The 20,596-nt window shown below is 36.5% G+C and overlaps 1 protein-coding gene and 1 long non-coding RNA gene across 2 annotated transcripts; one reads left to right on the top strand and one right to left on the bottom strand.

Moving 5' to 3' along the window:
- Positions 1-1,290: 1,290 nt before the first annotated feature.
- Positions 1,291-8,224, bottom strand: LOC145570480 (uncharacterized). Its single transcript, XM_081629580.1, has 5 exons — positions 7,870-8,224; positions 7,579-7,720; positions 7,046-7,091; positions 3,134-3,397; positions 1,291-3,014 (listed from the first exon to the last, which is right to left on the bottom strand). Exons 1-5 carry the CDS (start codon positions 8,066-8,068, stop codon positions 1,710-1,712), a joined length of 1,956 nt encoding a protein of 651 aa, XP_081485706.1. The 5' UTR covers positions 8,069-8,224; the 3' UTR covers positions 1,291-1,709.
- Positions 8,225-17,314: 9,090 nt separating this feature from the next.
- On the top strand, positions 17,315-19,351 carry LOC145572301 (uncharacterized). The gene is made up of 3 exons (XR_014096767.1): positions 17,315-17,394; positions 17,595-17,891; positions 19,234-19,351. It is a non-coding gene; the product is annotated as an uncharacterized LOC145572301 (long non-coding RNA).
- Positions 19,352-20,596: the final 1,245 nt, after the last annotated feature.

Here is a 20,596-nt window from a genome sequence, read left to right as displayed (position 1 = left end):
CAAGTAGAAGATAGAGGTCCATCAGAATCTCCAGAATATTTCTGAGTTCCTTATTGTGCATAAGTCACATCTCACATACTGTGCTGTCAAGCCATTGGCTTCAAATGAGACTAAAAGTATTTCTTAGTCAACTTTCTTAATCAAGAGATGGCATCATACACCTAATACATCAATTTTATCTTGTCCAACAAAGGTTTCTACAGATTAATCAGTATTCAGAATTACAATTGTGTGAAGAACAACTGTGTTAACTCTACAAATGTTTTTCTTTAGCTAAAAGTGAAATTACAGGAATCATTTATTATATAACAGTGAGATTTCAAAGTATTACTCATTTGAGTTTAACCAATTTGATTGTAAAAGACCCAACTACCAAACATTATTAGCTTCTATTGTTTCAATATCATTTGACAGCATGCTTTTGAGCTTGAACACTGTTATGTCAGTTTCACATTTCTCCCTCTCTTATTGTTATCAATTTTATCACATTATTAGATTATGATAACTTTTGTGAAAAACATCATTACCAACCAGCCCATAAAGTGAGTGGAGAACTTTAAGCCCCGCCAGCAATTTTTAAGCCTTTTGCCACAGCTACTACATAAACTTCACCTCAGTAATGAGGTGTTATCTCCTCTGGAACCATAATGCTTAAGATTGAACCAAGTTCAAATCAGATTAACACCATCCCCCAACCAAAATAAACAAATAAAGAGTACCTCATTCCCTGAATGAGACTAACATAACTCCAAATCTCAGAAGCAGAAAGAGAAAAAAAACAGAACCTCCTCCAAATTTGGTCTGCTCATAAAAAGTTTTGGCCTGCATAATAAGTCTAGTTAGTGCAATGTGAGTGAAATTCAAATCAGAATAACAAAGTACAAAGAGATTGTGCAAAATACCTGATCAATGTTTCCTGGTCCAATCAAAATAAGTGCTACACCAGCTGCATCCATTTGTTCCTACCAAATTTCATAAAAGCTTTAGCAACTAAAGACCATGAAGTAAATTCTCATGGTCACCATCTTTTCAAGAAGAGAAAAATAAAGGAAGATTAAGATGGATATAAACAGTTTAAACTTATGACTTAAATGGATAAGGGAATAACAGATTCATTACCAAGTGTTGGGCATACTAGTCATCAGGAAGACCAAAGATGGTCCCTCAATATCCATTCAAGAATTTCTTAGAATATATGCCATTTAAAAGAAATAAATTGACACAAGTAGAAAACATTCTAATCATGGATCATCCATCACCAAGAAAAGTAACATAAATATTCAATCATCTATTTAAGATCAAATAAGTACTGTTACACGTGACTGAAGTTTGAGAACAATATAATAGGACAATATGAAATCCTCATAAAGATACAATAACAGAAAAAAATAAAATAAAAAAATAACAGGGCCCTAGAAGAAGATAATCACATCCTACTAGCAACTCCTTCAGTCCCAAACCCAAATATTTTTGAGAAACAAGTCTGAAGCTAAAATGTCTTTTGGTGATGCTTTGTAAGAAAACACAGTAGCTCAGTACCCTAAACCTCGAGTAAGATCATTCCCTGGGGCAGGGGGTAACTTTAAAGCTATACAAAGTTCAAATTTTTATACAATGTTGATTTTGCCTCATAGTTTGCCTTCTGAAAATTTTCGAAATTTTTATGTCGTGAACGATGTCCCAGTCCCTAAGTAACCCATGTTTTAATATCAAGCCTGTTTCTGATCTTCAATTCTTATGTTGCAGTGCAAGATTGAACCTTCTGGAATTCCTAGCGGTGGATTGCGACAAGAAAAATTATCAACGGTAAATAGCTCCCACTTTTTGATACCGCACTTATCTAAAGCACTATCTAATCTAGGTCCTTCCGCCTCACTAGGGAATCTTCCGTCTGGACTAACAAGAACTGCCCCTGTGTATGATTGTCCTGCAACTTGAGCAGCTCCGTGATAATGAAACAATCCCCAGCTAAGATCATCAACAACATCCACAATTGTCCAGGACTCATTTGAGACAACACCATTATCCAAAACGCTGAAGAAGAATTTACCTGGAACTGGGCCTCTCTTCACCCGATATTTTCTCCTTCTCCACACAATTTTTCCATCCAAGGTTTTGACTTGAAATATTGGCTCGTACCAAAAAGAACCTTTGGCCTTTCCCCTATAGAAGAGTTGGTACTGACATGGAAATTGATCATAAGCAGGATTTTGCCCTGCCACAACACGCCAACTCCAATCCATACTCCCTAGCCAGCCAACAAAGAGATCTTCAGCAGTCTCATGGCACAGTTCAGATCCTCGAAACTTGGCCATAGGAGGTACGTATGGCTTGTCAGGAATTTTGGCATCTAGTTGCAAACAATTATGTTTTTGTAATACACAAAGGGAAAATGCTTCAAGCTGTGGACTTTCATACGAAGCAATGCAGCGATAATTGCATACCTGATCCACGGGACTGCACTTATTCAAGCATTGAAGGGCATTCCTACAAGCAGGGTCTAACAAGCAATTCAGAATCTGGGGTCCACAGTTTTTTACCATGCAACTTAGTGTAGAAAACCCCTTTGATCTCAAATTCTTCAAAACAGAAACTGGCTTTAAATAAGCATTGATTATGACCAATAAGGAAAATCTAATGTCATCTGAATTATGTCGTTCCCAAGCTTCAGTAACAGTTTTCACTACTTCAGTTTTCTCATTCACTTTCTTAGATTCTGAAAGGCCTGTTAATATGTCAAGCATCTTCCCTTCGTTTCCATTGCTAACAGGGGAGCCTCCTAGTTTATTCACTAACACAGTAGAGGACTCAAAACATATAACATTTGGGACGTTGCGAGCATGATTCTGAATCCACTTTACTGATTCTTGATTGGTTACAGAAACAACCAACTGTATATCAGCATGCATAAGCTCCTTCTTAAGGTTTTCAGCCATACTTTCACTGGATTGACAGAGACTATCACTAAATACAAGCATTTCAATTTCTTCATCAACCCACTTCAATCTTTCTGCCTGCTCAAAGATAAGATGGGAAGAAAATTTCATCCAATTGTGCAACATCCTTCAAAGAAAGCAGGCCTTGTGCCACACTCAGAATCCAAGTATTAATATAATCATTCCAAATTACTTACAGTGTGAAGCAGAACATCTTGCCAAGGAGCAGATTTAAGAGGACTGATGCTGCCATCTCCACAAATGCTCACTATTTTTACAGGAAGCGGTGGTGCCACTTCCTCCTGTAGCTCTGAATCAGGCACCCAACAACTACACGAACAAGTATTACCACTCTGATTGATAGTTCGAGTTTGAGCTGATGAAATTGAAAATTTACCAACCAATTCACTCCGACTGGCATTTGGTTTAGCAAAACATATGGTATTGCAACTTCTGGATCTCTGTGATTGATAAGTAATTGGTAAAAAACAAAGCCCAAGTTATTACCGACAATCATAAGGATTTTTTCTGTAAGTGGGCTTCCCATCAGTGGTCCAAGGAGAATATCAATTTGAGCTAGATTGGTGGAACCTTCCTTTCGGGTTTTTCTTATATTAGGAAGTGAAAGCGGGAGATGGTGAGAGGAAGAAATTACATTAACATGAAACAAATTTTATCAATCATGAAAAATACATGTCATTAGTTCACTAAATCAAATGGAGCACACAAGAAAAGAGAGGCCATGGTATTCATTAGTCCTGGTTTGTATGTATATTAATTATTGTAAAAAACATGCACCAAGTTAATGCTGTTACTGTAGTTTGTTAGTTTGCTTCCACAATACATTTGTCAGTATAGATAGCAACAGCTGGATAGAGTCTTGTACATGAAGTGGTTCAGCAACATATATCCATTTCATTCATACACGAATGAAAAGATTGTTCTGTTTTAGAGAATAATACATAATTAATTGCATTAGCTATGCAACCTTTCTTTGACAACAGCACAAAGAGCCATAACTCACTTTTTAAAAGCTTGTTCACATACTTAATGTTCCCATTGAAACCCCCCATATATGCTATATCACACATTCTTACCTACTGGCCAATAGCCAAAGCATCAAAGCAACTTCTAGTAACAATCAGAATACATGACTGACCTAACTGATGTGCTATATGTTCTCAATTTCAAATACTACTTGTAGGCTAGCAAATAAACAAAGCCAATAAATTGCAGCCTTATTTTTCATTGGGCCCAACAAGAAGCCTTTCTCTTCGGTAAAGCAGAAGATTGGTTTTATTATTACCCATGCTGGAAAAAGGTTCCAAAAACTGAATTCTTGTGATGTTTCTGATTTTATTGCTACTATAAACTCATTTACCGATTCCAGTAGTGAGAGCCAGCCTTATCCCACTTTGTCACTAAAAAAATTGTGTTGTTCTGTGGCACATGATATTAACCTTATTTTGAATTTAATGTTCTATTAATGAAATTGCAATATAAGGAAAGACCAGCTGTTCATTACATGTTCCTTAGTAATGTTTTGTACTGGGAAATGTAACACTCATCACCTTTTCCATGTAGAAATTTTCTTAAAAAAAAAAAAAAAAAAAAAAAACTTTGAGCTTGTTTAGTTTTACATATGATGAGTTTATGATATTCCAGAACATGTAAGTTATGGTATTTTCTGCCTATAATAAAGGAAGTCACTGACTTGGACACATCTTTTGACTATCAAAAGTGCAGCTTTTAGTCCTACTAAAATTGTTTTCCACGTTTCATTCACCCAGTTTCAAGTAAAAGTCAATATTGTAAGATCTAAGTAGGTCATTGAACAAGGATAAAACCAGGGAACCGTCACTTTTCTTTTATTTTTTTTCCACTTGACAGGGATTTGCATAAATCCAGTTGCAGAAACCAGCTTTATTTGGCAAAAACATTTCCTATTGAGTCGTTCTTTAAAATTAAAAGACAAACCATCGTATAGTTAACTTGATTAGTTTAGGAAATTTATTTATGTTATTTTCGTAACAATATGAGTAGAATACCTTTGCCTTGTCTTCTCTTTGCTTATCCATCAGGGAAAAACATTTCACCAACTTAGAACAAAAAACAATAAACTTCTAAACCTCGAGTAATTCCATTACTATTAGTCAAGCACATGAGCCAACTCAGTATAAGAAAGCATCCCAAATCCATCTCTACAAAAAGCTATGACCAAGATGTTGGAAGCTTAAAATCCCACCAAATATGGACCTGATTTCCCCCAAAAAGAAATCTCAAAGACTTTACATAGGTCCACAGAGTAAACTGAAACAAATGGCTGTTGAAAGATGCAAAAAAATAGAAATTATCTTGAAAGTAAGGGTTGAACTACATGAGGAATTTTCTCAGAACTCTTCAAGTTAAAAGGAATATGATTGTTACAGAAACACAAATAGGGCCAAAATATACATCATGGAATATAAGGTGAATGCAAAAGTACCAGCAGGTCTTTCAGGCTCAGCTAGTCCAATATAATAAAAAAGCTAAGATAATCCATGTAAGTCTTTGAAACAAATAATACAACAATTGTACTTAAAAATTTCAGGTTTCCTCATTTCCTTCAACTACACTCAGGCTAAGGATGTCAACTCTAGACCTATAATTCCTTGTGCGGCCAAAAACCAGAAACTAGTTAACTATAACAAACATATAGTGTAGCACAAAGCAATGAGGAATCAGTGGTTGAAATCACTGATTTCAAACAGATAGCTCAAGGAACTCGCTATTGTCTGGCTCTTGTTTCTCTTCATTTTTGAAATCTTTCGGGTTGACACCGAAATTATGTTAATTTTTAGGTGTTAAATATATGTAAATTAGGAGATGATATTAATAAATATAAGATATTTATCTTCAAGATCTCGTAGAATATTTGATTATTATCTTGTTAACTACTCTACGACTCGCTATATACAGAGGGTCGAATCTAGAGTTTAATTAGGCTCAGATGGAATAAGTCACAAAGACCCCATCTCCTCCCGGTCGTCATTTCTAGGTTTAAAGAGACTCAAATGGAATAAGTCACAAAGACCCCATCTCCTCCCTACTACCAAACATTGTAGGTCCATAATATGGAATAAGCCGACAACCCCTCGTACTACAAACAAATATCAAAACCTATCCCTTTGGAGAGAGGAATCAAGAGATTTACGAGAGTTGTAACCCACAAATTATCAATGAAATAATTGGTTCTGTATATTTTCTTGCCTCTTTAATTGTATATTATAGGTTTGAATTTTTATGGTTTACACTTCGATCCAAGTGCCAAGAAGAAAAACCCTATATTCCACAATAAACAAAAGATACAATGTCCTACAGTCACTTCATTAGTGATAAATAAATTGGTTTGCTGACGGCCTCATCGGCAAACACATACCCCTGATATGTTACAAGAGAGTTGAGGGAATTATATATGGACAATATGGTTTACAACCCGAGGCTCTAGATTGAGGAGGGTGTTAAACAGCAAACTTGCAACAGCAACTATGACCGCTATTTAGGCTCTGTTCTCTTCACCTTAAAAAAATAATTAAGTAAAAATAATTTCAGTTTAGTAAAAATAAGTTCAGTTCAGTAAAATTAATTTCATTTCAATAAAAATAATTTCAGTTCAGTAAAAATAAGTTCAGTTCAGTAAAATTTTGTTTTCTTAAAGAAATTATAATAGAAAATCAGTAAAAATAAGTTCAGTTCAGTAAAAATCAGTTTTCTTAAAGAAAAATTATAATAGAAAATCAGTAAAAATAATTTCAATTCAGCAAAAATAATTTCAATTCACTAAAAATAATTACAGTTCATTAAAATTAATTTAATTTCAGTAAAAATAATTTAAATTCAGCAAAAATAATTTCAGTTCAGTAAAAATAATTTCAGTTCAGCAAAATTCAGGTGAAGAGAACAGGGCCTTAATCTAAAGATTTTAAAGTAGTTTTTGCCTTTTGGGGCTTCTACACAATCCACAGTTGAGATAGTCTACTTCTGTTTTCATATACACACATTCTTTGTAACGGAAATTCAGCAATAAGGAATCTAATATTTTGAGCAAATGCAAGGCCATGTCATGTTACCTTCTTGGAAGCAAGATAATCTGCCCGCTTGCGGCAAAACACACATCTGCAACCAACCAACAAATATAAGAACAGGCTTTCACATGCAACGGAAAGAAGCATTACATTTTTTTTTTCAAATAGTACTTCATCCATCCTGATTTGAAATTGCCGAATAAAAAGTCAAAATTAAAAAGTCGAAAATTGTGATCATTGATAATCTATATCTAAAGCAAGCTACGAAGGACACTGATATCATGCCCCCAATACTTTAGTAATCTAGCTATTCGGAATTTAGAATTCAACCCGAATACATGAACTGCTCTTGTGTTAAGCACTCTAACTCTAACCCTTGCTGCTACCTTATTTTCTTAACTTTTGAGTATCACTTTTGCATATTAATTACTATACTCAGCATATAGATAGTTCATGAATGTTGCAAGCAACTTGGAAAAAAATATACACAATATCTACAGTAATATAGCATAATCCACATAAATAATAAAAATTCAAATTTTAAAAGAAATAAATTCGCAAGATGAAAAAAAAAATACCCAAAATGCCGAGCAAAAGCAACCACAGCTTTCCTATCCTTCCATAAATCAGAAATTGGAATTCCATTTCCATTCAAATCAAAAACTAGAGCTTTATCCAACAAAGAGAGATTGCTTTCACTACCAACGAGTGCCCCAACTCCTGCCACAGATCAACATTTAGAATATGTAAATACCCTTTAAAAATAACAATTTAAATTGGTTAAATGTGTATAAATTTATCAAATTCGACCCAAAATTCCAAGAAACATAAATTAATCAAATTAAAAAAAATAAAATAAAATAAAATACCTTGGGAGCTAGAAAAGGCGGGAACAGTGAGAAGGGTTCGACGGGAAGAAGGCTTGGATTGAGTGAGGGATTTGTATAAAGGGGAGATGCCATTGATAATAGAGATTTGAGCTTGTTTTTTGAGGAAGATTGGTGAAGTGTACTTTGTGATTTTATTTGCTTGATTTGAAAATGAGGGTGTGGTAGTTGAGAGCGCCATGTTAGAGTCTCTCGGAAGTGATAAATCAATTTTAGTACTTGTATTTTATTATTGCACTCCGATATGATGGAACATCCGTTTAGCGTAATTGTAATAGGACACGCTCCGGGTTTTCATTTCACAAGTTTTGGTTGTAAGTTTGCAGCTCTTGTAAGCATTAGAGTAATAATAACGGAGAAATTAGAGTATCGTGCTTGTGTGATGTACGGTTTATATATAGGTCATGTTTGATAAATGGTTTTTTGGTTAGTTTTTGGCTTATTTATGTGGTCAAACATCTAAAAAAAGTGTTTGCTAATGTAGATATCTACTTTTGGCCTCCTTCCGACCGAAAGTACTATGACGATAAAAAAATCCATCTTTGCGTTGAATCAACGTGAAGAATACTTATAGACAACTGATTGAGCCACAAGAATAAAAAATACCTAGCCTAACCCAAAACGAAATGAATCAAAGTCCAATTAACTAAGCCCGATCAGAAATTAGGCTTAAACCCAAAGTCTAAACCTAATTTTGACGGACTTAGAGGCGTCTAGGTTAAAAACTAAAGTTGCCGCTGAAAATTCCGCGCCCATCTCAAAGAGTTGCTCTGGCGCGCACAACTCATAGGGTTGCGCGTGACGACTAGCGCAGCCTCTAGTGATACGGAAGATTCAGAATTTTATAAAAATATAAAATCGAATCTTACCATAATACCGCGTGCAAGACATTTCGTTGTGCTGCCCGTAGTAGCGCACCTGAATCACTTGCGCTGAGCAGGCGCACTCAACCCATTCAGATGCGCGCGACACCTGCTGCGGCAGAACACTCGAAACCCTAAACGCACTCATTCCCCATAAATAGAGGCTTAATACCGAGGCTTAAACAGACATAAATTAACTCGAAATTCTGGCAGAAACTTTGTGAACGTGTGTACTATCAACCCTCTTGTCCTAAACACTCACCCCCTTTATTACTTGATACTACGGTGGTGGTTCCTGAACAAGAAAAAGTCCATAAGTGTTCTAAACGAAGATCTAGCAAGGAAAAGTGGTAAATTCCCGAGCACTTAGATCAATCACCTTTTCTTTTCTTGTTTAAACAACCTTTAATTGATTAATTAGTGTTGTTTGGTCACTTTAAATAAACTTTTAATTAATTAATTTCACATAATATTTTGTGTTAAATAAAGAATAAAATTGAATAATTAATCGTTGTTTGATCACTTAAGACAATGCGAATATTGTTTATTTATTGTTCTTTTCATGAATATTAATTAAATAAAGAATAACGACTTTTGCAATGTAATTCCTACGTGATTAATACTTGTAAATAATCCACTAACTTAGTTTTTAGGTATCACGTTGCATATATTGTTTGGTAATGAAATTGTGAAAAAGGAAGAGTTAGTAGAGGCCGCACTAGGGCTAGAATAACAATTCCCCCCTAAAGGGAACGTTATTTTAATACCCTCACTCCCGAACTCATTTCTGGTACAAATAGACCAATTTGGGCATGGGTAAACTTACGATTCGTGCTAAATATCCTTTGAACTCTACTTGGAAAAAAGGTATGAACGAGGTTTATGAGTTTTCCTAAAACTCATTGGTGACTCCTTACTAGTTTCTTACAAAAAAGTATAATGATAGGATCAACTCTATTTCAAGGTCCTCCAAACAGTCAGGAATTCAAATCCTAATACACCCTAACAAGTGTAAAGTCCTAGACTTTTAAAGGGCCATGGGCATATAAGGAGAAGGATCCCCTATGATGGGCACACCCTCCTTACAGGTAATTTGAAAAAAGTTGGCTTTTAAGCCAAAATCAAAAAACTACTTTGAGTAGCTTCTTTTGTTGGCTTTTGGCTTGTTGGCCCACAAATTATCTAATAAACAGTTAACAACCAATAACTAATTTATAAACAACCATTATAAACAGCCAATTTCAAAAGCCATTATAAACAGCCAAACATTTCAACTGGTCAAACAAGCCAAGTGAATCAACCAACCGTCAACTGCCAACAGCCATTTGCCAAACAAGGTTATAATATTAATCTCGTAGAAAAATATTAAATAAATTTGGTTCAATGAGTTATAGTAGATTTCTTAACATTAAAAAAAAAAAAGAAAAAAGAAAAAAAAATTAGTTGTTATGCGACTTGATCAAAGTTGGCCAAGCCTTAAAAAAAAGTCGAGATTTAGGCAGGATTTTTAGGCCTGAATTCTAATCCCCCTAGCCCGATTTTTATATAATAATTAGGGTTTTGGCAACCTAAAACTATATTTATTAGTTAAAATTAGGCTAGTTCGAATTTTGACCCAAAAAGCCCGCTCTATTTTGCCCGAAATAATGTTTTGGAAAAATTAAATCTGGCTTTCTTGCTTCAAGGTGAAGTAGGGTATTTACCGAATGCGGCGGGTTTCGGTTGGGATTTAGGTCTTGTGCGCGCGGGGTTTTGGTTCGATGTGGTTGGTTTCAAGGTGAGGTGGGATTTTTGAACCGATGGGATAGGGTTTTAGTCCGACAGGTCAGGTGGAAGGGGGTGCGCGATGAGGGTGTGGTTTGGTTCAAGAGACCGTGGGTGGTTAAGGTGAGGCCATGAAGGGTGTACTCATGGTGGTGGTTTAGAGGGATTGCCATGAAAGAAAGTATAAGGTGGGAAGAGAGAGATTAAAGAAAAAAAAATAAAAAAAAATTACTTGTTGTTTTGGGTATTTTTACCCTGCCACGTGGACCTCTTAGAGCATGACATGTGTCACCCTATGAAGAGTCCAAAGTAGACCAACTGGGGCATGACACGTGGCAGGCAGATACCCCAGGCAATTGGCAGCCTTCAAGGCCCAAATCCCTAGAAAGTCTTAAAACGGTGCAGCCCAACCATTCCTAGGTTTCCGTTTCCGTAACCTGGGACAAGGGCACAAATCCCAAGGACTCTATAAATAGGGAGGTTCCCCCCATTTTGGGGGCACGTTCAATCATTACATCATTTAATATTCCGAATCCGAGAAGATATTTACTTTTCCGCACTCTTTTACTCCGAATCTTTACTAACTTGATCGTCGGAGGCAAAACTCCGACCAATCGGAGCTTCCGTTATTTTGCAGGTGTAGACGGCCAGAACCCAGACTTAGTGACGTAACTCTCCCAAGGGACACAGAAAATCCCGAAACATTTAGCAGCGTCTGTGGGGATCAAACCCTCGACAACGTAGAAGCTGCCTCAGCATCATCCCCCCATTCAAACATAGTCTTCTTTCTGATAGCTCGAAAGAAATAGAGGCACTTGTCACCTGGCCGGCTGAGGAATCTCTCTAATGCCGCCAGACAACTTGTTAACTTTTAAACTTCGTTTTTTGACAGTGCGGGGTGACTTCATGTCAATGACCGCCTGTATTTTCTCAGGGTTGGCCTCTATCCCTCTTTGATCAATCAAAAATTCGAGAAACTTCTCAAACTCAACACCAAAGACACACTTCTTAGGATTGAGCATGAACTTTGTGCCGCCTGAGTGTGGTGAAGGTTTCTCGGAGGTCAGCAAGATGATCCGTCTGTTGCTTGGATTTAACTATCATGTCATCAATGTACGCCTCCACATTCCTCCCAATTTGATTAATGAAGACTGTATTAATCATTCATTGGAAAGTAGCAGGTGCATTTTTCAAGCCAAATGCAATCACAGTATGACAGAATAGCCCCTGATTAGTGACGAATGTCGTCTTCTCTTGATCTTTCTTCCACAGGGGGATTTAATGAAAGCCAGAATAGTCCATAAAGCTCATCAAAGCATGTCCGGCTGTAGAGTCGACCAAGCTATCGATCTTTGGAAGTGGATAACTATCTTTCGGACATGCCTTGTTCAAGTCTGTGTAATCAACACACATGCGCCAAGTACTATTTGGCTTCTTTACAAGAACAACATTTGCAACCCATTTTGGGAAGTTACATTGCCGAATGAACCCAACGCCAAGCAACTTTTCTACTTTGGCAGCTGCCGTCTGACTTCTTTCCTCATCGTGATTTCTTTTCTTTTGCCTAACCGGCTTCTATTTGGGATCCACAGCGAGTTTGTGTACAACGAGATCTGGACTGATGCTTGGCATCTCTTCCACGTCAAAGCTAGGCAAAGATGTCTTTGAACTCTTTCAGCAAGTTGTGAAAATCTGCATCTAGCTTCGCAAAAGAAACCGTCCCCACCTTAAAAGGAACGCTCCGGACGTGTTTCATCCAGAGCAATATCCATGTGTTCACTAGCCGTTTAGGGACGGAGTTCATCTGACTATTCCCTGGTCAGTGATTGTGTAGACACCCAAATGTGTCTCCCCAAAACCAAACCCAGTGATGAATACCTTTTGCGTCGAATGATAATCGAATAAAGTGAAATTGTGAAAGGTCAGGTGTTGCGGTTAGTTTTTATTAAAAATTCTTTCTTTTTGTTTTCGAAAAACAACTCTATTTTATGAAAACAGCCAATCCAGTTTAGTTTGGTCCACGATAAGGGTCCAATAATAGTGTAGGTGGATGGGGCTTGCAAAGAGCTTTCCAACGATATATTATAAGCCCAATTCCGATGAATAATGAGGAAGTTATGGCCAAAATACTAAACTGGGCCCGGTTTGATCTTTACATGCGGCCCAATGATCTAGGGGAGGACCCAATGTTAGTTATTATTCCTAAAATTATTAGAATTAATTATAATCTTCTAGAATTCTCTAGAAGGTTCTTTTTAATCCTAGTAGAATTAGAATTAATAATTATATTATTATGTTTTGATAAGTTTTATTTGGAATAATATATTAATTTATGAAAATACGATTTTAGTTTTCATACGGACTTTACAAGTCAATTTTAATTAATAAGTGGACTCCGTGTTTGAAAGCGCGTAGGAATCTAGGCTGTCGCCAAACGACAGGCCTGTCGCCAAACGACAGGCCTGTCGCCAAACGACAGGCCTGTCGCCACGCGACAAGCCTTGTCGCCACGCGACAGACCCTGTCGCCAGGCGACAAGGTCGGTTTTGCAGCGATAGAGTGGAGTTTTATTCCTTATCAAATTCTACCTATTTCCGGACTGTTTTCTTATAAATAGGGTCATAAACCTCCGTTTTCTTCATCAATCATCAATTCCACAATCTACAATCTACAATCACATTCATCAATCATCATCTACAATCAACAAAATTCTCTAAGCTCTCATCTCTCTAGCTTTTCACAAAATTCCGCATACATGAGATCTAGAAACACCTAGCCGAGTTCGAAGTTGCCTTCGCCCTAGACGTGAAAGGTTATAATTTCTGAGGGTTTGGTCCCAAATCTCTATTTCAATTATTTAATTTGATTGTTTGATTTTATACTTTTCCTTGAAGTTACTAACGCGTGTATTTTGTTATTAAAAAGAGGTACGAGGCATCAAAGTATGTAATTTTATTGCTCTATTCTTGTAGAAAGCATGTTTAAATTTGTTTAATTCCTAGTATCATATTAGGATGTTATTATTGCTTTCTAGTATCATGTTTAGGGTGTCTTTTACTCTTTTCTAATAGCATGTTAGTATCATGTTAGGGCTAAAGCTTTGATTTTTATTGTTTAGTGACATGCTAGGGTTTGTTATTAATCTTGTTAGTATCATGCCTAGGATCCTGCTATTAATATTATGCTTTAACATGATTATTATTGTTATTGTTTTTTATAATTATGATGATTGTTATCATGTTGCTTGATGATATTTATTGTTATTGCTTGATCACGCATTTTATGCATGTTTAAAGGGAATTTTTACTTGTAATCACGCTTAATAAGATAATTAATAATCTTGTTTAGGGCTAATATGATTATAATTCAAGTGATCGCCAATAATAGTTTGCTTGTGCATTAAATTCAACCAACATAGATAAACAGGTTTAGGGTTAATCTGTTGATTGCATGTTAGTCAGAAAGCGCACATGAATACGAGAAGAATAAAGTAGAGGCCTATTTAGGGCAGGTTCAATCTCTTTTAAGTTGGATTTGTACCTTCATCCCCGAACCCTATTTGGTTCAAGACCTTTTGGAGTTGACGATCTCATGGATCGTTAAGGGGTGTAATCTTCACCTTGTGAACGGTTTACAAGTTCCTAAAACTTGTTGGCGACTCTTTTGCTCTAGCTTCCTTCCCTTTGGACGCCACCATGCTTAAGTGTATGATCACAGTGGGGTTCAAGCTTGGGGTTAATGGCTTGAAATATTCCCTACAGATTGCTATTGCTTTTCTTTCTTCACGGCCACCAGCTGGTCAACCTTTCTCTTTTTGACAGCTGCTGGCAGAGCAGGCTCGGCTTCCTTGACATTGTCAAGGTCTATTGGCTCCTCGCCCTGGCAAGCTGCGGCCACCGTGGGCTTGACGTCTGAGAACTAGCACTCCCTAGCCATCTTCTTATCCCCATTCAGGGAGCTAACAGATCCATTGTCCCTTTCATATTTCAGCAGCATGAGGGATGTGATAATGACAGCCTTAGATTCGTTTAGAGTCGGGCGGCCTAGAATGAGATTATAAGCAGTAAGCTCCACCATGACCAAGAACTTAACAACCATGTGGCGTCCCTTTCCTTTCTCTCCCAACCAAAAGGGTAGATCAATCTGACCGAGTGGGTGCACAACCCCACCCCCAAAGCCAACTAAGGGGTGAGTAACCTTGTGCATGCTGTCGGTCTTGTATTTCAGCTTGGACAAGCACTTGTAGCTGATGATGTCAGACGAGCTACCTGTACCAAAATGGATCCGGCCAAGCAGCTGGTTTCCCACCTTGCATTCAATGACCATTGGGTCATCATGCGGCCGGCGGACTTTGCCCCAGTCCTTTTCGATGATGATGACCTTAGGGGAAGAGCTGGTAGACGCTTGTCTCTTATCAAATGAGTTAACATCCATCTTCCTCATATGGTCCTTGGTGCCCCGGATGGTTGGGCCCCCTCCGACAAAGCCGCTTGCTATTATGTTGATCAGCTCTTTATCAGTGTTCAAACTACTAGTAGGCTGGGAAGTCTTTTTGGACGACTGCCCGAGGTTTGTCTTTAGGGTAACCTTGGAGTTGAGGATGTATGATTTTAACACCCCCTTATCAGCTAGATGGTCCAATAGTCGCTTGAGGCTATAGCAGTCGTTGGTGTCATGACCAATATCCTCATGGAAGTGGACGTGGCAGTACTTGTTTTTGTTTCGATTTTGGGAGGAACCTTTCATTGCAGCGGGCTTCTCTATGGTCACCCGGTCTTTTATTTCTATGAGGATGGAGTAGCAGTCTTTGTTAAACTCATACCTTAGAACATACGGTTTAAACTCTTTCTTTTTCTTCTGGGACGGCTGATCAGAATCGTCAACTGCCCAGATCTCTTTTCTCGTCTTGCTCTTTTCAGCTTTTTGAGCCGGCTGAGCTTGCCGACTCTCTTTTTGTTTGTCAGACCTCTTGGAATCCGACTGCTTGCTGGTGGAGCAGAGCTCAATCGCCTGTTATAGACACCTGATTGTGTCTCCCCAAAAACCAAACCCAGTGATGAGTACTTTTCATGTCATTGATTATCGAGTAAGGTGAAATGTTTAAGAGTCTCGTGAGTTCTCATGTTTTTCTGAAAAGGTTTCAATAAAAACAATTCATTTCTTATTTCGAAAATCATCCATTTCGTATCCTATTTATGAAAAACGGACAATCCAGTTTAGTTTGGTCCGTGATCTGGGTCCAATAATTGTATAGTTGGATGTATGGGGCTTGAAAAGATCTTTCCAACGATATATTATACGCCCAATTCTAAGTGGTAACAAGGAATTTATGGCCAAAATACTAAACTGGGCCTAGAATCAAGTTTTATATGCGGATCCAATGATCATGTGGAGGATCCATTAATTATTATTGTATTCCTAAATTCATTAGGATTTATCTTAATCTTTTAGAATTATCTAGAAGGTTATTTTGAGTTCTAAAGTTATTAGTATTGATAATTATAATTATTATTTATTTTGAAAAGATAAGGAATTCTACATCGGATAAAACAAGTATTTTAAAAGGATTAAATCTGATTTAATAAAATATAAGTGCGGAGTCCGGCTAACCCAATTTGATTAGGAGACGGATTCCGTACAAATCTTATCGTACATCGTCTATCGCGCCACGATGGAACCGGCTAACTCAGAAGCTTATCTTGTGCGATAGAGCCATCGCATCGCGATTACCCTATAGCGCCGCAATGGAACCAGTTTTACTTCGAGTCAAATTCTGACTCTTTTCTGATCGATTTCGGTCGTTTTCCTCTATAAATAGGGACGATTTTCCCCGTTTTTAATTCACACAGAATCATCCATCTCTTCTCTCTTTAAGCTAAAGTTTATTCTTTCTCTCTCTTTCTTGATTTTCTAAGCTTTTTCTACACCTTTTCATAAATATACACCGTACATCCTTCACGAGACTTAGACACACCTAGTCAAGTTCGAAGTTGTCTTAATCCTCGTCATGAAAGGTTGATAGTTTTGAGGGTTTGGTCCCAAATCTAAATTTCAAGTAATATTATTTTAATTATTTGATTTAATATTTTATTAAAGTTACTATCGTGTGTATTATTTTGATAGAAAGAGGTACGAGATATCAAAGTAAGTAATTAGATTAATTTTTCCTATTCTTTTGATATAAAAATGATGTTTAGATTATTTTATTAATTTCTATTATCATATTAGGATGTCTTATTGATTTCTAGTATTATGTTAAGGATAAAACTTTGATTTTTGTTGTTTAGTGACGTGCTAGGATTTGTTTTTAATCATGTTAGTATTATGCTTAAGATCTTGCTAATATTATGCGTTGAGAATATGATGACGATGATTTGTTCTCCTATCTAGTTTTTCAGTATTTAGATCTGCGCTTTTTCTTTATTCAATGTCACATTCTGTTTTTATTTTGATTTTAGATGATTCTGAGGTGGATTTTTTTTATAAAGTTCGAATCTTTTTACAATTTGCAAGATATTCAAATCAAGAATTTGGTGATTCTGGTAATTTGCTAGGTACCCACTTATGTATTTCTCAAATTATTTCACTTATTTCCCTTATTTTTCCTCCAATTGATGCTTAATCAGTTAATGATATTAAGAGTTCCAAATATTGATTAAATTTTACTATAATTTTGTTTAGATCAAATGTAATGCTGAAGTCTTTGTTTGCAATTGGTTTTTTAAACTGGCTATTATTGTTTGAAGCCTTGAAGGATTTTGGATCAACTTGAAGTATGTTGGATTGTCAAGAAGTGAAATTAAACATCAAGGCATAATGAAAGTGACCATGAAGATAGTGCCAGCAGACGCCATGAAGATACACCAACTAGTTTGAACAGGTACATATCTCAGATTTCTTATATGAATTTAAAAATTCAAGGGAAAAGGGCTTTCAAGTAATCCTTATAAGGATTAATAATTTATTCGAGGGACAAGAGATTTCAAGTAATCCTTATGAGTTTTTAAATAATTTATCCTATTAAATGAATTTTCATGCATGTTTAATTGTTATGCACATGTGCATCGTGTTGTTTTTCAGTGGCAGGATCCAGCTACCTATGGTCACTAGGAGCACTTTGGATTTTGTCATACCAGAATATGGAGTTACAAGGCTTCTAGGGAAATCCAAAAACAAACTGGCTCAAATTCATGAGGTGATAGATATATATTACATCTAGCAATTACTTTGCTCCCTTATATCCTTTTATTTAAACAAGTCAATTAAACTCCCTTACTTTGCTTCTTTGATTAATGATGAACCTGAGCTGACTGAAAAGTCATCAGGATAAGGGGAACTCCAGAGCAGGCTGAGCACTCCAGGGTTTTTTCTTGAGCAGTGAGTCCTTGCTCCCTTGACCTTGTTAATGCACTTACGTGTGACTGGTTTTCTCTTCTATTTTATGGGCAGGAAATGAGAAATGATTTAATGACTAGTATTCTATTCTATTTTATGGGTTGGATTTAGTTGTCACATTTTTAGTTTAAAATTTTAAACTTACACGAACAATGTCAACTATTTTCGGGTGGAGGGAGTATGTTTAACCTTTTTCTTGAGAACAATTGTATATGGTTTATTCATTTCTTGTGCTCTTCACTTTAAATTGGTAGACTGGTAGTGTTTTAATGTAGTGCATCCTAGTTCCTTTCCTCTTGTTTCAAAATAATTGGCAATTATTGCATTTGGCATTTTTTTGAGATATTGTTAGCTAGTATGTCTGAGATTATCATCTATGGCATTTGATAAGCATTAACAGTATCAATATCTAATGTGCTTTTCCTAGAAGTGTGCTTGAGAATGTGGTTTACATTTTAAATGTACTTCTTATTCTAAATGAAATCATCATGCGCACATATACAAAATAAGATTACATTTCTTCATCCTTCCAAGCATATTCTATATGATACTTTTTGGAGAAGGCTAGTCATTTGGATTCTTTTGCATTATACAAATATAAACTTTAGTTGGATTTTCTGCTAGTCGTCAGTCAGAGGGTTGTTGTCTAGTTGAGAAACAACAAGTTTAGTATCTTATTTTAATATTGGCCTTGTATGATATTTATGTATTCTCTAATAGCAAACATTTATATAATTCTTGTGAAAGAAATGTCTTTTTACATACTTCTATTAAGTGAAATATAGTTGGAGTTGGGTCAAGGCTTTATTGATGTCGCTTATTTGAGCACCATGTTTAGTTGACTAGTTGTTAGGCAATTACCCTGATCATGTATTAAAGTTTAGGCGTGGAGTAGACGGTGTAATTGTGATTGTATTAATATAATCTTTCTAATATGATTCCGCTGTAAAATTTCAAGGTGTCTCATTGTGATTGAGCTCAACTACTTTCCTGTTCCAACAATTTCTTGGAACTGATGTAGTCTTTGATCTATAATAGACCAGGAGATCTCGGGGAGAACCAAAGAAAACCGGGAGGAAATCATGAAAACAACGAGATACTTAAGACCTTTTATGCTGAATGTTTACTTCTTGAAGTGGTTCATTCATGCTGCTGCTCTTAGCGGCTGCTCATAAATGTTATGGTTGTGATTCTAATGCAAGTACTATGTTTCTAATCTAATTGAACATGTCGAATGTGCTATTATTTTCTTAATGTGTGCTCTTTCTAGGACCTCCAAAACGTAGCCATCCTGGATTTTAATTGTTTGCTTTATAAATTGCAGGTGGTGGATTACAGAATGTGTTAGTTAAGGTGATGATGCTCTTTCTCGTTTCGTTGATTGGGTGAACCTGCATATTTTTTGGTGGAGTATCTAGATTATTTAGAAGCCTATTAGCTGCCTTGTAATTTATTTTTTAATTTGTAATTAATATATACTTCATGATTAATTTGTAATTAATGTATACTTCATAATTAACATAAATTTTGTTAAAATAGTATTTAATATAGTTTGTACATCATTTTGGAAAAATTGTAATTTTTTTTTTATTAAAAGAAATGACTATTTGCAACTGGTGTACTCCTTAGCCTGTTGCTAATAGTCATTTTTTTATTTTAAAAAAAAAGACTATTAGTAGCTGGCCTAGTAGTACACCAGTTGCAAATAGCCACTATTAGCAGCTTGCCTAGTACTATGCCAGTTGCAAATAAAGACTATTAGCAACTGGCCTAGTTCTATGCCAGTTGCGAATAATGACCCGCAATAGCAGCCCCACACGCCAGTTGCTAAAAGCCACTTTTTGTCGGTTGCTAATAGCATTTTTTTCCACTAGTGAATAATAGATTTATTTATGCATTTAATAACCAACCAACATAGATTAAACTAGTTTAGGATTAATATATTGATTGTATGCTGATCGAAACGCACACATGGATATAAGAAGAACAAAGTAAAGGTCTATTTAGGGCGGGTTTAATCACTTTTAGGTTGGATTCATACCATCATCCCCGAATATCCAGTTATGGTTCAGAACCAGTATAGAGTTAGCGATCTCTGTGATCGTGAAGGGGTATAACCTTCACCTTGTGAACGATTTACAAGTTCCTAAAACTTGTTGGCGATTATTTTGCTCTAGCTTCCACTAGTAGAAAAAAGGTCATCCGTAACGGGCAAAAAGGGCCCATCCGTAACGGGCAGCGTCCGTTACGTATACGGCCGTTACGGATGGCCATTGTTATTCGTAACGGGCACCATCCGTTACAAATAACAACTTATTCGTAATGGGCACTTCAAGTGCCCGTTACGAATAAGTTGTTATTTTAATACAATAAGTCATTATTCGTAACGAGCACTTGAAACGCCCGTTACGAATAACCCATTATTCGTAACGGGCACTTGAAGTGCCCGTTACGAATAAGTACTTATTCGTAACGGACACTTACGATGCCCGTTACGAATAACTACTTATTCGTTACGGACATTATAAGTGCCTGTTACTAGAGCTGTTCATGGGCGGGACGGCCCGCTAAGCCCGCCCAACCTTGCCCGCAAAAAAGGCGGGCTTGGACAACCTTTTTGAAAAAAATTGGATATTTGGGCGGGCTAGGCCCGGCCCGTTAACATAAATGGGCGGGTATGGACAACA

This window comes from Chenopodium album, chromosome 12, assembly GCF_948465745.1.
Source record: "Chenopodium album chromosome 12, dcCheAlbu1.1, whole genome shotgun sequence".
Lineage (NCBI taxonomy): Eukaryota > Viridiplantae > Streptophyta > Magnoliopsida > Caryophyllales > Amaranthaceae > Chenopodium > Chenopodium album.
This window is presented reverse-complemented; position numbering and strand designations above follow the sequence as displayed.

What these genes read in the sequence shown, in the direction of transcription:
- LOC145570480 (XM_081629580.1), bottom strand. Translation starts at nt 8,068, where the DNA reads ATGGCGCTCTCAACTACCACACCCTCATTTTCAAATCAAGCAAATAAA. An exon ending in GCTTTTGCTCGGCATTTTGG is followed by an intron (nt 7,092 to 7,578) that starts GTATTTTTTTTT and finishes GGTTGGTTGCAG; the next exon opens with ATGTGTGTTTTGCCGCAAGC. An exon ending in ATTATCTTGCTTCCAAGAAG is followed by an intron (nt 3,398 to 7,045) that starts GTAACATGACAT and finishes TATCAATCACAG; the next exon opens with AGATCCAGAAGTTGCAATAC.